We start from the raw sequence: 17,269 nt of genomic DNA, 5'->3' as shown, positions 1-17,269 counted from the left end.
CTTTAGTTACTTTTTGTAAATAGGAAACCCAGCTAAAACCAGGTAAATAAGTTTAAAATTTCATACGTACGGAAAAACCCGAAATACTATGATAGAACAAATGTCGGGCCAAGAAAAGCAAAATGATTATCATCTGCAATGGCAACTGATACATTACAGAAGTTCTATGATAGAACAAACACAGAGCATGTTTAATTGTCTTAACACCTTCTGAAGAACAATATCCTTTTGCCAAAAAGGCATAAAGAGAAGGGAATGAAGCAACGTTTGCATGGTGTAAAGCTATTTCTGTTAAATCTCTTAATTAGTCTATGTTTTTCTACTATGAACTACTCCCAGACTGTTGTAAACACAGTCACATATTTTGTACATACGTATGACGAAGAGACACATTATATGACCCTTAAAACAGGAGGAGACACAAGATAAAGCAGCAGAAAAGAAAGATGGACAATCTATTAAGAAATTTGTCCACCTGCATTTCTTGCCTTCTCACTCTAGGGCTACCACTTGCCGGGATGAGGTAAGGGCTAGGATGAGGATAAGCAATTAATCTTGCGCCTGAGCTTCCAAACATTCTCGCAGAAAATATTTCTCCAAACACACCGGCCACTGGCCTGAACAAACTGGTCATTGCAGTGCCCCCAAAGCTAGATGGAGCCATAGCTGCATAGCTACCAAAGGCTTGGGGTAAGTATGGCCGGTAATGTTGAAATGACCGTTGTGGAGGATTGACAGAAGATTGATGAAATTGCTGATTTACGTGAGAAGTTGGAGAGAGTGAATCATGTGGTGCGATTGTCCCAATCGCTTGAGGCCTATGAGGTATGTCCATGTTAACTTGAGACTTTTTCGATTCAGACTCCAGTGATGATGTCCCACGACCATAGAGAGGCACCAGTGAGGAGCTTGAGATGTGAGCTTTACACACTGGACATTTAGGTTTTTCTTCGGATTCTGGTGTAGAGCTCTCAATCTGGATCCACTTGTAAATGCACGGCCAGCAGTAGAGGTGACCGCAGAGGGTGACTACAGGATCATGTGCTGAGTCAAGGCAAATGTTGCAATCAAAACAGGACGCCATATTTTCAGAGGTAACTGAGTTTCTCTTCTTAAAAGAAACATCTTCATCAGATCCAACACGGGTAATAGGCATGAAATCTGTTAAAAGACAATTCCAAAATAAATTAATCACCTGAAAAAATGCACCACATAAATGAAACATCTATGTTTATCAGCAAAACTACATGATATGTACAAATGGGAGAAACCAACTTCCGATTTGGTGAATCGATCGTTAATTCATTTGGTGTGCAAAATTAAAAAGATAACCAGGAAAGCATCTCATTGTTTTCTCCTTTTTTTCTTTATATTTGAGCTTTAAATAGGAGTGAGAGTATGAAAGTAAGCAGCATGGATTGGATACAAAACATTAATCACAATTAAAGACCCTCCATTCGAGCACTAAACAAAGCCCTACAAGGTTTAATTTCTTTTAGCTCGAGTCTGTCCTTTCTGAACCAATCAATGAAAGATTTACTTGCTAGTTCAAGTTGTATAAAAAGAGGGGAAAAAGATTGTTATTGCTTCCCAAAGTTTAAATAGATAAACCTAGATTATCAGCTAAACCACCCCAAACACTCCATTTGGATAAATGGATTTGAAAAATGCACTTCCGTGAGAAACTATCACGTGTCCGAGTCATTTCCAATATTCTTTTTAGTCTCACATAAAAATGAAAGGAATCAGAGGGAAACATAACACCATGCCAGAAAACATAAAAACAAAGTACCCCTCCCCCTCCCCCCATAAGCTCAACATCCAAGTACCAATTCCGTTTTCGTTTCTGTTCCCTAAATACAAAACAGTATACACCAGGATTAGAAGAAAATCCCAAATGTCCAGTCTGTCAAACTAACTGGTCTAGACCAGAAGAAATATCTGAATATGCAGTGTGTAAATATATTCTAAAGACATTGTTATAGGCCAAAATCTTCAGTAAGCATTGAGCATGTATCATTTGTGTTGCCACTAATTGAAGAATAATATTGTTTTGGAGAAATGTTTTGTGCAAGAATGTGGAAGCTCATACACAAGTTAAATTGCTTATCCACATCCTAGCTCTTACCTAGTCTGGGAAGCAGTACCCTAGAATAAGAAGGCAAGATACATGATAAATGCTCAAACTACAGTAAATATTCTTCATACAAATATACATGCTCAACCTATAACGATGCTTTTAGGATAGTTTTGCAGACTGAACATTTAGATTTTCCGGTTTACATTTGAAAATAGGATTCAAGATATTGCCGTGTTACAGTTCCAGTTTCTTGTTAGTAACTTAGGAGAACTTACTGGTGTTCTGTGTTCATGTCATTTTTGAAACCAAAGTTCAGATTCAACGGACTTTTCTGTGTGCGCAACAGATTGATTTATGTTTTGACTATCTACCACAACTAGCTTGGGATTGAGCATAGTAGTAGTTGTCGAAGTGTTTTATTCTAAAAGCCTCATTACAGAAGCTCCAAAACCGAACGCATAGGATTCTAATGGGAGACCCGGATTAATATCTTAATGAAGAGTGATAAACTTTTCCTATAAGATGCCAAACACCCGAATATCAGGCTTTCAGTATTCTGCAGACATTTTAACATTGTTTCTTCGAGTTCTTCCCCCATTTTTCATCCTTTTTAATGTTAGGATTAAACAATTACTGATAAAATTTCTAACCACATAAATGTTAATCCATAGCTCCAATTTAAGGTTTACCCTGAAATCGAATGATCAAATTGCAGTTCTACACTTTCTATTTCGGGAAGGGGAAAATCTTGAATAAAGCAGAAAATCAACATAGTATTAATCAATTAAGAACACCAAAACCCTTCTCGTCGAAATAATAAACAAAAAAAACTATAACCAATCTCAAGCATTACAAAAGATGCATTAAACGAGATCAAATAGGCATTAAGAAAAAAAATGAAATAAAAAATGAGAAAGAAGAAGGGAAAGGGTAATACCACCGACAGATGAAGATGCCCTCAAAGAATGAAAGGGAGGCGCTACAGAGGAGAAAGGGTAGTGTTGGTAGGAATTACGAAATGAGTGATTTTTTTTTCTTAACGGAAATGAGTGACTTGTCATCCATCCAATTTATCTATTTATTATTATTATTATTATTATTATTATTATTATTATTATTATTATTATTATTATTATTATTATTATTATTATTATTATTATCTATTACTCCCTCCGGTCCAAAATGTCAGCCATGAGAATTTGCCAAGTGTCGCGTTCAGAAAATGCCATGTGGAAATTTTAGGAGAATATTAGTTAAATTTGGTAAAATTAGTTTCTTTCTTTAATTTGAATTTTAAAAAAAATAACATACTATTCTGAAACCAACACATAACATAACTCCATACGCGTCTTTGACCTAATAAATATCAACATCTATCGTTTTCGTGCTTCAGATCCACAATGTTCTGACAGCGCAAACTCAAACTGCTTAGTCAAAAACCGTTTTCTTCTTCTCAACAAAAATCGATCTTTTTTTGAACTCCCACTTTATTTGTCAAAATCATGAAACCACTACATCTTACTTCCAATTTCTTTTAAAAAGGCATAGTAATCCACTTTCACGGATTCTTCTCCATGGAGAATCAAATAACCCCCTTTCCACACCAAGCAGATACAACATATATAATTAGAAACGGCGCAAAAAAAACTTCAGTTGCCAAAGGTTTGTTCTTTGATTATCACTACTATCTCTTAAAATAATTTTTATGTACTTTTTGTTTGCAAGCATATAACTATAAGGCCATTAGACTAAATCGTTGATCTTCTTTGTTGATAAATGGGGGAAGAAGATATAATTGATTATTTTCTTGAACTTAAAGGCAAAATTATGAATTCCTTTGGTCTCGCGTGCTACATGTGCTAGCAAGCATTGGTAATCTTTGAGGAAGTCTTACTCATCGAAATCTTTGCTTAAATCTATGGGGTTGCCAAATTTATTTTCCTATTATCTTCTAGCTTGTGTAATTTTCTTAATAGCTCTCACTTTTACCATCTTTTATTTCTATGTCATTATTTTCTAACAAATCATCTTCTGGTGCCTCCAGTTTATGTTACTTGATTTTATTGTTATATATGTCACTTTGTAATTATACTTCTTAGAAACAATTATAACAATATGCTTCTAGAATATTATAAGTAATTAAGAATTCGAATATTTTGCTTAAAAGTTTAAAGTGATAAAGGAAATTGTTCACGGCAAATAAGGAGAAGCATGTTTTTTATTATTCTTATAATATATTGGTTCTCTGATTCACTGAATATGACATATTGAATAGCAGAAGAGCAACATAATTTTTGATGTATAAAAAATAATTTTATATACTCCTGAACACTTTATCATATTATATGTTACAAGAATTTGAACTCTATACTTTTTTTAAGTTTACTCTTTTTAATTGATGAAACTTTGAATACTATCACTGAAAGATGAATGTATTAGTTTTTATTTCAAAGATAATAAAACATTTATTTTTGTTTCTGTGTAATTGTTGTTATTTCTATTTCCTGCAACAAACAAAAATACAGATATTAGACCTTATATTATTGTCTCTACTTTTCTTTTCAGTGCTCAATGTTCTGGTGTTGTTGGGAACATTGGTATATGGATGTCAATACATGCTAATGTTCGACTCAGGTGTAGCAAGGCGGTATGTTCAGTGTTATTAAAGGCGCGCTTAAGCCCTGAAACGAGACTCAAAACATGTTAAACATTTTTCCTCGCTTTGTGGGCACTTCAGTGTTGTCATCAAGGCTCTAAGGCATATTTTTCCTTGCCAATGAGCGTAATCTTGAAGAGATGATACTAAACAATTGATATTTTACTTTATCGTAAATTTTCTTCAATTTCTTTGTCCGTATATTTGGTATTCATGCATATAGATATTAGTCTTGGACTACACATACATATTTATCATTTTTCTCCATTAGCGCCTTTCTTCATTAAAGTCCACGCTCTTTTTGCGCTTTGTGCTTAAAGCCCCAACAGACCTTAAAGTTTTTTTGCGCTTTTCGCCTTTGATAACACTGGGTATATTCGAGAGGCTTTGCAGGCTCTTTTGTTCACGTCTCAAAATAATTTCAACAGGAGCGACACTAAGGTCCTTTGTTGTATAAATTGAATTGAGATCTTTTGAAGGTAGATAGTTGTTCGTGTTGGTAAATTTTCAGCATTGATAGTCGTTGAAATGGATGTAACGGGTGTTTCCATCCTTTATGCAACTTTGAATGAGTGGTTGGGGGTGGATTCAACTGGAGCAATAAAGGCAACATATTGTAAGTAAAGTCTGCTGATGTTTCACATTGTTTTGTTTCACTAAGAATACTAAATGTTCTACCTATTATTTCATCTAATAGTCTGCAATATTCATTTATTTCTACAGGTAAGAAAAGTTACCTTAAGCATGCAACAAAGAACTTTGCCTCAGCTGTAAAGGAACATGTAGCTTCTGATGAAGGTGTTTTCAATTGGTACAACAACATCACTGCTATGTCGGTAATTGACATAAAATCTTGATGAGAATTAATGTTTTTATTGTATGCATTTCATCTAAGACTTAAAACTGTTATATAGATTCTGCTAACCAGTATTGAGTATTTTTGAGATCTTGATTATCCATGCGAGTCGTCGTTTATATCATCGACCAACATGACTTACTTGCTCATGTTCTCATATACTTCTGATCCAAAGTACAACACATCAAAATGTGTTGTCTTAATTACTGTGAATTACAGATGTGTTTAACTGTCCTTTATTTTTTCTAATCATAACTTGAGACAAAAAAATTTACTTTTTTAGGTGGACTAATCCGTTTAAAGCCAAGTACTTCTATAGCAATATACATCTGTTTCTAATATATCCATCCACTCTTTTTCCCTATAAAATGATCCGCGCATCGCGCGGGTATGTATACTAGTATAAAGGAAAAGTGTGATAGGCAATGAGACCCAAAAATGCCGAATCAGATATAAAGTGAGCAAAGGATTGAGTGAACCCAAAAACCTCTTGAAGGCCAAAAATGACTCAACAAAAGGTGACAAAATATTTTAATTAAAAATTGAATTTATTTCATATGATTGGGGAAATATGATAAACGGCTCAAAATGCATATTTTTTGGTGTACTTTCATCTCATTACTTGTGTGGTTACGGGAGGTTATATGAGTTTTTGTAGTGAATTATGCTCATTGCGTGCATTCTTATGTGTATGAGCAAGTTGGACAAAAAGGGAGCAAAAGAAGTTGATTCAGAACTAAAAGACAAAAGAAGAACTTTGCTCGTTCATTCTCGTGTGCACACGAGAGAGTGAACGAGCTAGCTGAGGAAACCATGAGAAAAAACAACGAACTAAGCTAAAAAGGCATGGAAGTACATAAGAGATTTGGGAGGCAAAGAAAAAGAGAATACTTAGCTTGTTCACTCTCACGTGCGCACGAGAGATTGAACGAGCTAACCTGAAAAGTCTTTTCCAAAGTTGGCTTGTATTATTACGCCCCATACTAACCATATCCCATGTAAATAGTCTTTAAACTCACTTTTGAAGGAGGGATTGGATGTTTTTAGGAAAAAAAATCGACCGAAGGAGGCAAGAATATACTAGGAGCAAGACAGAGAATTCTTTTACGAGTTTTTCACTTCCTTCTTCCTATTTTCATTATTGGTTATGAATTCTAGTATTGTAGTTTTGCATACTATTATTAATAACTAATTTTTTATCTAGGGTTTTGATGGAACATTTTGTAGGATGAATTCTTATTACGTTTTTATATAATTGAGCCATTGGATTTCTCTACTTGTTCAACTACGTGTTTATTGTTGTTGATTGAATGGCCATCAATTGTTTGTGCCTATTTAGTGCATATTGCTTGGAAAATGGTACATATTTAGGTAGTTGTTGAACAACATCACTCCTAACATATGTGAAAAATCAATACATAGGGTTTAAAGGTAGGATTAGGAATAACGAAACCTTGGTGCGATCTTAGTGAGCGGTAAATTAGTGCCAACTAGCGTAGTTCGGAAGAATATGTCTAGTAAATTATTGTAGTTGCTCGGAAGAGAAATATGACACATGAAGTACTCATGATCAGTAGAGAATACTTAGGCAAAATTATAAAAAATATAGCGGGGAAAATTTCGACAATTGGAGAAATCATAATTCTAGACCTTCTTAGTCTTGTTAGTTGATAATTTTACTACTTTTTTGTATTTGTTAATTACTTAGTTTTAAAAAAAATCAATCTTTATAACTAGGAAATTATTTGAACTCGTATTTCTTAGCAATACTGAACAATTGTAGTTAAGCCTTAGTTCTCTGTGGGATTCGACTCCGAACTTTTAGACCAGATTATATTTGCAGCGACCACTTATCCTTTTTAGGATTAGAGTTGGGCTTGATCAAATTTTGGCGTCATTACCGGGGAAATAACGGTGTAGCTGTAGGTGTACATATTTCTACGTTTCAAGTTTGAACTTTTATTTTGTTTCTTTTAGTATTTGATTTTTTATTTTTATTTTCACTTGTTTATTTGAGAAACATGGCATCTTGGAATTATGAGAGTTTCGATGTTGGTAATTCTACTATTAATCTTCCTAATGCTTATTGTGGAGGAAACCACTCATGAAAAAATTATCAAAATATTTCCGAGAGCGAGTTATGTGCACCAACTCAATTTTTTGTGTGGAATGTGTGTGATATGTGTGGTGGTCAAGATGGTCACTTTTATGCTTGTACTTATATTTCTTATCTTCTCCCAACCTCTTATTTTGATGGTTCTTCTTTTTCTTATGAAGTTAATAGGAACAAAAAATCCAGTGGATGATGACCTGAAAGAGATCAAAGATATGCTAAGGTGTCCCGTGGAACAAAATATGAGAAACAACTGGACATACAAAGGCAAGATGTTACTATTCACAACCTGAAGGTAAAAGTGAGTCAACTAGTTGAAGCATTTAATGCTCAACAAGCCAATATTGTGGATAGTAGCCAAGAAGAGTATGAATTAGATGCCGAAATTGAGGTTTTAATAAAGTAGGTCAGAGTAGAACACCAACAATCTAACCAACTAGAATTTGAGGATGTTGATGTTGAAGAAGTAATACTAGAGTCAACCATGGACGTTGAATATGCAAATTTAGTTGACTCTAATGTGATTGGCGTTGAGGATGTTGAAAATCTTGAAGTTTATGTATTTGAGCATGTTGGACCTCATTCCAAACACTTTTCTACATTATGTTCAGACGGTGAAATGGAAATTGATCTGTATGAGCCAATGCAAGAGTCAAAGGAAGAGGAAGATGAGCCCAATATTCTTAAATTTTCAAGGCCGTCTAGGCAAAGTGACACTTCTCGGTTGAAAGCCAAAAAGTGCATAAATAATCATTTAATTTTTGGCTCACAACAATTTGTACCGCCTCAGAAGCATAATCATAAGAATAAAAACTTGGGATTCAATTCATAAGCTCGAGGTGGAGGCAGAAAATGATTCATGTCGTGTCGTGATGTTAAATCAGGCGCTTGTTGGAAGGCAACCCAACTTTACTGCTTTCATTGATTTTAAATTTTTAAAAAGTATTTTTATTGTGTTATTTTTTAGTGTAGCTTTCGATTTTCTAGGAGCATGAGAAGCAAAGCTATTGGAAGGAAGCAAAAGAAAACAAGATGACTAGAACTAAGTATGGGATGCTGACGAGCGTAAAATCGGTGTATAAAACTTAGGCTCGCTAATCAAAGATAGTATAGTATTAAATCGTCATTATAGGGATTGGTTTAAACAGTGTTCTAATAAATCTTCAGCTCAATAGTATCTAGGATAATAAACCTTTTAATTATGTTATTATTGACTACTAATAAAACTAAAATTATTGATCGTAAGAAACTAATAGAAATTTAATGACTAAATAGCAACGATTGAATATCAAAGTGAGAAGTAAGGCCCATGACAAGATATGTGATCAACTATTATTCCGGGTAACTCTATGTTAAGTTCAGTCTAAACTTCTATTGACTCCTTCGATATCAACAGATGATTAGGCTACCTTAGGGGTTCAAATTCTTCTTTCAAATGCATGAGAGTTTCCTTAATCAACCTAATAACAGATCCTATGAACATATGAACAAATACAGTGAATGAATGATCTTTTGAAGAACACTTCTCGACTATTCTTCTAAATTGGGTTAATTGATAATTCTCTAAACTATTTTGATTACCTACAAGAGGTATAAAATCAACCCAAACAATATGGCACAATACAAATCGCAGCAAAATTTCTCTTTCGATTAATGTAAAACCACAATTAGCCTTGCAATTTAATTAAAAACTCATTCAATGAGTTTGCGCAATTAACATAGGGTAAAATCCAAAACAATAGTCAATTCACAACATCTGTCAATAACCATAAAAGAAATACTCCATAGTGGAGAAATTATTCTTCACAAGAGTATTAGAAGAACAAGAAGGAATTACAATTCTCAAAAATCCAACAAACTTCCGTTTTGTATGAATTAGATCAAGTATATCCTGTCTCCGTTCTTTCCTTGCCTTCTTCTCTCCAAATGTTCCTCCAAAATCTAAGATACCATGTTTTTAGACGAGCTAGGATTCATATAGGTCAAACGAAGTCGCCTCCTAACTTACAAAAATAGGCTTGGGAAAAGTTTCCGAAACTGGACGTGCACGGCCGTGCACCTAGAGGTGCGGTCGCGCATATGGCCGCACACATCTGGCAGGTTCTGCTTTACATGCGCGCTCAGGTGCGCACTGGAGGGGTCTCGTGCACGGTCGAGCATCTGGGTGAGCCTTCTGCTCAACTCTTGTTTCTCCCGTTGAGTGCATTATTGTCCGTTGATCCCCGAACATTATCCCAACTTAAGCCTTGGTCTTTTACTTAGATTTAAAAGCTCCAAACTATCTCGAATTAGCTCTAAAATCTCATTGCACCTCAGAATCGCTCCTATAAGGCATAAACACACACTCAGTGCAAAATAATACAATTTAAAGCTCAAACACTAGTAAAATGCAGCGAATTACAGTGTAATTAATGGCTAAAATACACAATTATAGCCCACCATCAGGTGCCCCCATAAAAGACCAATTCCAGGGGGAAGTATGAGTACCCCGTGAGCTGTTAATGCTTCGGCCTTTAGCCTACTAGGGAGTTTTTTTACCCTCTTGTTATTTATGGTGTGCATTAGGGACAATGTACAATTTTAAGTGTGGGGTGGGAGAAGACTGTCTGGGTAATTTCTTATGCTATGTTATGTATATATATAAAATAAAAATAAAAATTTGATAGAAATAATCCTCTTGATTTTTCTTATGGCCACGGTTCTTTTGCAAGGGATGACTCTTTAAACCGGGTAGTAATTTTTTTGTAGGTAGAATTTTCATAATATTTTTGGACTTTTCCCGACGATGGACTTCTTTGATAGTTTTCTTGAGGGATTAAAGTCTAAAGAAAAATGCAAAAAGATTATCCTTTTTCTTCCTTTGTAGAACTGATAATAGAATGGAATAACTTGAGTATCAATACTTTTGGACATATTTTATGTTGGGACTTAGCGCTGTAACATTTGAATTGATTATCTCCTTCGTGTTCTATGTGCCTACATGCCTTGATAATATATATGACTTTTCTTTGACGCTTAAGCTCATTTGTTGACTTCTGTGATTACTTTCCATGAGTTGAGTTAATATGATGATTATTCTTAGTTGTTTAACTTGAGGCTTGATTACATTCTATGTTATCTTGTATTAGTCTAAAACTTTCCCCGTGTGTTAGTCGAAGCGAAATAAGTAAGCCTTGTGAGTGTAGGAGATGATGTAGGCATTTCTTTGATTGTCCATTGAGCTAGTATGCCACTATAAATAAAAATTTTCTTAGATAGCCCTTTTGAGCCTATAAACCTTTTCTTTGGCACCCACATTACAAGTCAATTCCCTTTTCCTTTTCTTTTTTGTTCTTAATTATATCTTTTTGAACCTTTATCTCTGAAAGCACTTACATTGCTAGAAGAATAAGGTGAGAGTTGGAATAGTTTTTGAGTGGAACCACAGAAAGGTCAAAAGGTGCACGTATGTTTTGAAAGATCATTAGCTGGACAACCTAAGTTTGGAGAGTGTTGAAAAAAAATTAGAGAAAAGAAAAGAGAAAAAAATCAAAGAAAATGCAAACAAAAAAAAAGGAAAAAAAAGAGAGGAAAAACTACACCTCCCGTTCCTCTTAATTCGGGCTAGTGAATCGTGCTTAAAGAAGAAGGGCCAAATTGTATATGGTTTCGTGGTATTGCTTGAATTGGTCATGAAGATTATGTATTTGAAAGCTATGTGTAGTGTATTAAAGTGCTTAGGAGGGTTAGTCACTATACCTAAATATATCCTACCCATCCCTTAGACTACATTACAATTTGTAAAGACTTAATTTATCCTAGACTTTGCAAGCTTAGATTAATAGAGAACTTACACTATAGTCAAGCCTATGGTACGATCTTGAAATGCCCATGAATTTCTTTGTGAGAGTGAGCGAATTCTTTCGATGTGTAAGTTCTTAAACTATACTTGAATGCATATTTGAGTGTGTGGACTAATTTCTCTCTTTAATTGTGGTGAGAGCACATGATTTACAAAGGATTGGTAAAATCCAAGCATTTTGAGGTGACACAAGAAGTGAGTCATCGTAAGGAATGTATTGGAGTCATCTCTTGAGGTTAGGATATTAGAAGAAGTCGCACAAATATTTTAAATAGTCTTGGCATGGGTCTACTTTTGAAGAGAGATGTCAATAGGTCGTATGTTGAGTTCTAAGTATTGGTATAAGCCAGTGGCATTGGTATGATGCTTAAGTATATTTTAAAAATGTGTTTCTTGCCATTATGCTTATTTTGAAAGTTGCTCGAGGACGAGCAAGAGTTTAAGTGCGGGGTGTTGATAAACGGCTAAAAATTCATATTTTTCGGCGTACTTTCATCTCATTACTTGTGATGTTACAGGAGGTTACATAACTTTTTGTAGTGAATTATGCTCATTATGTGCATTCTTATGTGTAGCAACAAGTTGGACGAAAAGGGAGCAAAATAAGTTAATTTGGGACCAAAAGACAAACGAAGAACTTTGCTCGTTCATTCTTGCATGCATACGAGAGAGTGAACGAGCTAGCTGAGGAAAAGCTTGAGAAAAAACAGCGAACTAAGCTAAAAAAGCATGGAAGTGCACAAGAGATTCGGGAGGCAAAGAAAAAGAGAATACTTCGCTCGTTCACTCTCGCGCGCGCACGAAAGAGTGAACGAGCTAACCTGAAAAGTCTTTTCCAAAGTTGGCTTGTATTATTTCGCCCTATGCTAACCCTATCCCATATAAATAGTCTTTAAACTCACTTTTGAAGGGGGATTGGACGTTTTTAGAAAAAAATCGATCGAAGGAGGCAAGAACATACTAGAGCAAGGCAAAGAATTCTTCTGCGTGTTTTTCACTTCCTTCTTCCTATTTTCATTATTGGTTATGAATTCTAATATTGTAGTTTTGCATAATATTATGAATAACTAATTTTTTATCTAGGGTTTGATGGAAACTTTTGTAGTATGAATTCTTATTACGTTTTTATATAATTGAGCCGTTGGATTTCTCTACTTGTTCAACTACGTGTTTATTGTTATTGATTGAATGACCATCAATGGACTGTGCCTATTTAGTGTGTATTGCTTGGAAAATGGTATATATTTAGGTAGTTGTTGAACAACATACGGAAAATCAATACGGAGGGTTTAAAGGTAGGATTAGGAATAACGAGCGATCTTAGTGAGCAGTGAATTAGTGTCAGCTAGTGTAGTTCGGAAGAATATGTCTAGTAAATTGTTGTAGTTGCTCGAAAGAGAATTACGACGCCTGAAGTATTCACGATTAGTAGAGAGTACTTAGGCGAGATTATAAAAAATATAGTGGAAAGAATTCCGACAATTGAAAAAATCATAACCTAGACCTCCTTAGTTTTGTTAGTTGATAATTTTACTACTTTTTGTATTTGTTAATTACTTAGCTTTAAAAAATTTACAATCTTTATAGCTAGGAAATTATTTGAACTTGTATTTCTTAGCAATGCTGAACGATTGTAGCTAAGCCTTAGTTCTCTGTGGGATTCGACTCCGGACTTTTAGACCGGATTATATTTACAGCAATCGTTTATCCTTTTTAGGACTAGAATTGGGCGTGATCAGAAAACAAGTTTAGTACATTTTTATTCATATCAATTTACACATACTTCACAGCTTATTTGGCCAAGTTGGATTATTCAACTTATTTTGAGAAGTACTCCTTAAAAAAATACTTTTGGAGAAAAACACTTTGTGTTTGGCTAATGAATTTGAAAAACACTTTTAAACACTAACTTGTTTTTGGCCAAGCTTTTGAAAATGTGCTTTTAAGTGCCTTAATAGTTAATGTTATATAAGCAGATAAATAATCACAAATATTTATTATTAAAGATAATAATTAAGTTTTATTTTATTAATTTAAGAAAAATATAAATAAAATTGAAAAGTATTTTATTCTTTCAAGGTAATTTAAGTAAATCAAAAAATTATTCAATAAATATGAAAATTCATCTCAAAAGTCATTATATATATTAGTTAATAGTTTAAACTAAGTAAGGTTATTTTGCTATATAGAATATTTTGCTAAGGTTATTTTTGGTAGAAGAAACGTCAAAATTACTTCGGGGGAGAAGTTAAAAATTGTTTCATTTTCTATCCAAAAGTACTCCCCCACCCCCACAACCAAAAAAATAAAAGCTTGGACACTTTTGACTCGGGGAGAAGCTTGGCCAAGACTAATGTCAAGCATTACAACTTACCAATATATGTTTAAATTATTTGTTTATATGATAATTTTTTATGACTTAAATATTGAATTAATGTTTTAATGACTGAAAGTCACTTTAGGGCTAGAATCGTGGAGATCGCTTCAGGGGAAGAATGTTGAGACTGGAAGTGAGAGTGTTAAAAAGGAAGATGTAAGATTACAAGTTTTAGATTAAAAATAAAAATTAATTTCGTATTGAGTCAAAATTGAAGTGGGGTGTAATCTGACTGGGTAGGGATAGAATTTTTGCACCAATTTTATAACGTCAAAGACTTTTATAGACCAATAGTATAACGGAGGGTATATAGACCAATAGTATAACGGAGAGTATATGCAAAATTTTCAAATAGTAGGAGGATATTTTTGACCCTTTTCCGGACAGAAAAATACGAGTTAATGATCGAGTATTTTAGAAACATAGATAACTAACATAATGCCGAAGAGGAAACATAGCATAACACACTATATACCGGCGCATCTCAGGTTGATTATGTCAATTCTTGCCGCGCCAAAAGCAAAGAGTGAATTATAAATAAAAGATGGTTAAAATTCTCATAGAACATATCTACATATGTACCATTTTACAAGAATTTTTCTATGGAGGTCGTCAAGGTAGTTTTAGGGACTGCACCAATAACTGTATCTTTCTTCTCTCCATCCTTGAAAATCATGACGGTTGGGATACTTCGGATCCCATATCTGGTAGCAATAGCCGGACTTTCATCTGTGTTCACCTTGTAGAATTTAAACTTGCCAGCAAATTCCTGTGCTAGTTCGTCAACAGTAGGGTGAATCATTCGGCATGGACCACACCACGGAGCCCAAAATTCAACTAGAACAGGCACATCCGACCCAATCACAAGTGACTCCCATGTTTGATCATTAACAGGAGGCACTGCATTTTCCAATGACCATGTTAAACAAACAAAGAAGCTGACAAATAATGGAGATGCTGAGAAAGCAACGGCTTTAGCAGCCTGAGATGTTTTGCAATATGCTAATGCACAACAACCGAAAATTAACAATATAAGGAAACTTATGCATTATATTAGTTATTTCTCCTTGTAATCAGTTAGAAGACCACCAACGAAAATTTGACAACATAGAATGATTTTTTTTAACTAGGACAATTTATATTACAAGTGCAGCCCTGCACTCTCTCACACAAAATATAAGTCATTCATCCCCTTTTGGGTGAAGAATGAAGAGAAGTATCGTATGAAGCAAACTATACTGATACCTGAAATCTGAAGTAGCTCCACAACATCAAAGAAAGTATCAGGTCATAATTGCTGAGTGATGTAAGTCATAGGAATTTGAGTATTTGACAGCATGCCAGTACTAGCTTCTAAATTTTTTCAAAAATTATGTCATCACGAGAAAACAAGTACATGAACTTTTAAGAAGGTATGTGAAATTAGCAACTTCTTCAGGGAAAGAAAGCAAAAGAGGCATTGTCTTCTGACATTCAATTTGAGCGCAAACAAAAGATCTTTCAAAAATAATAGTAATATAGTGTTCTTCATCTGCATTTTCCTTTCTTTTACTAACACAGATATTATCGCTGTATAGTATTAGTTTTTAAGCTTTTGTAAGATATGTGTAAAAAATGAAGTACAGTTTAAGCGCCTTGATGTTACTTCCTCAAAAGTAAAGAGCCAATGCAATAAATTTTCATCTGTTTTATTCATGAGTATATCTTTACGGGTAAACACTTGATAGACTCAGAGATACTTCCCCCTCCTTTTAGAAGTAATCCACTCTATGGAGATCAATTGACCTGTACTCATGGTTTTCCAGGAAAGTGCCACTTTAATTCAGGAAAGCATAGTATACTTGACAACTACTCCGAATTTTAATCACTCGACGCAGAAAAATCAAAAGGTAAATTGTAGGCTCTTGTCTTCGCTTCTATTGCAATACTATTAAGAAAGTGCAACCAGAAAGCAAAATATTCAAGCACCAAACTTCAGCACTCTGCTTTGACAGTGGAAAGTGGATGACTTAATCTTCAACTTCGAAAGTTTATGACAATGAAGAGCTCAGTATCCAAAGAAGACACAAATGGTAATCTGTTTTTGGTTGTCTTTGCTGCTCATGCTCACATACTGCAACAAGCATCTTCCACTAAACTAACTAACAAGTGCAACACCCAAAAGGCCAACATATACACGATTAAAAAACCATACTTATTTAGAGTTAGTTATCATATAATCGACCTCCTTTTCAAACTCATTAAATTTCTTTTACTTATATTTTGCTCAAGCTGCTTAAACGAGTAGATGTTACATTACTCGTTGGGTATTTAAGTATTTCAACAACAACAATAACATACCCAGTGTAATCCCACACATGGAGTCTGTTATGTGGAGCCGGGGGCGTAGTGTGTAGGCAGACCTTATCCCTAACTTGAGAGTTAGAGAGACTATTTCCAATATACGCACAAAAAAATCAAAAAAATCTCAACTATTCAGCAAACATAAATAGCAATATAATAAACAGAATTTAAAGGGAGGACAAGAAATAAAGACCTAGAACGGCAGTGTCCTGAGCCTCACAAACGATTCCTCCTCTACGGGGAACTGATTTAGAGATTGAGCTGAAGGACACTGATGATGAACGAGTCTGCTGGATCTTAAGCCCCTTGAATACGGAGAATCTAACAGAGGACCGACGGCCGGAGAGGGAAGAACCGGCGATAGGAGCCAACGATGCCGACGGCAGAGCAGAGGCGCGAGGAACTGCAATAGTTTCAATTAAACCGGCCATTGAAATGGAAAAGTGGTGGATAAAGGCGATCTGTGGCCGAGTGGAGTTTCGGTTTTGGTTTGGGGGTAAAATAGTGGATGAGGTGATGATGTGTGTGCTTTTTGATGATTGGATGAGGAGTTAGTGTTCAGCTGTCCACGTGTCTCTTTCACTTTGCTTTCTGGAATTTTTTTATTTTTTGTCTTCACTTTTGTTTTAATATTATGTTTTTATTTCACATTATTTCTTATAAAATATGTTCCGTATAAATAACTAGACATAGCACCTCTTTTTTTAAGGGAAAACTAGTATTAGTACCCCGCGCGGATGCGCAGACACTAATCATATGAAATATTTAAATTATTTGGATTATATGTAAATAATCTTAAATTTTACACTTTCTTCGTAAATATTAATAATCATTGGATATTAACTACATAAAAAAAATTAACCATTTCTTCTATTTTTTTTTTTGATATCATTCTTGCTGGTGTCATTGGATCCTAAAAATAGTCAGAAAGCAAAATAATAACTCATATTTATGGCAAAACAATCAAATGTTGAGACAATGAATGACTTTTTGGATAAGACTT

The 17,269-nt window shown here is 34.5% G+C and overlaps 2 protein-coding genes and 1 long non-coding RNA gene across 3 annotated transcripts; 1 reads left to right on the top strand and 2 right to left on the bottom strand.

The window, feature by feature from the left end:
- Positions 1-105: 105 nt before the first annotated feature.
- On the bottom strand, positions 106-3,126 carry LOC107791648 (E3 ubiquitin-protein ligase RMA1H1-like). The gene is made up of 2 exons (XM_016613744.2): positions 3,018-3,126; positions 106-1,161 (listed from the first exon to the last, which is right to left on the bottom strand). Exon 2 carries the CDS (start codon positions 1,154-1,156, stop codon positions 404-406), a length of 753 nt encoding a protein of 250 aa, XP_016469230.1. The 5' UTR covers positions 1,157-1,161; positions 3,018-3,126; the 3' UTR covers positions 106-403.
- Positions 3,127-3,441: 315 nt separating this feature from the next.
- On the top strand, positions 3,442-5,712 carry LOC107791647 (uncharacterized). Its single transcript, XR_001649301.2, has 3 exons — positions 3,442-3,742; positions 4,646-5,352; positions 5,460-5,712. It is a non-coding gene; the product is annotated as an uncharacterized LOC107791647 (long non-coding RNA).
- An 8,683-nt stretch (positions 5,713-14,395) lies between these two features.
- Positions 14,396-16,788, bottom strand: LOC107791650 (uncharacterized). Its single transcript, XM_016613745.2, has 2 exons — positions 16,460-16,788; positions 14,396-14,823 (listed from the first exon to the last, which is right to left on the bottom strand). Exons 1-2 carry the CDS (start codon positions 16,695-16,697, stop codon positions 14,510-14,512), a joined length of 552 nt encoding a protein of 183 aa, XP_016469231.1. The 5' UTR covers positions 16,698-16,788; the 3' UTR covers positions 14,396-14,509.
- Between the last annotated feature and the right edge of the window lie 481 nt (positions 16,789-17,269).

Source organism: Nicotiana tabacum, chromosome 8 (genome assembly GCF_000715075.1).
Source record: "Nicotiana tabacum cultivar K326 chromosome 8, ASM71507v2, whole genome shotgun sequence".
NCBI classification, from domain to species: Eukaryota; Viridiplantae; Streptophyta; class Magnoliopsida; order Solanales; family Solanaceae; genus Nicotiana; species Nicotiana tabacum.
This window is presented reverse-complemented; position numbering and strand designations above follow the sequence as displayed.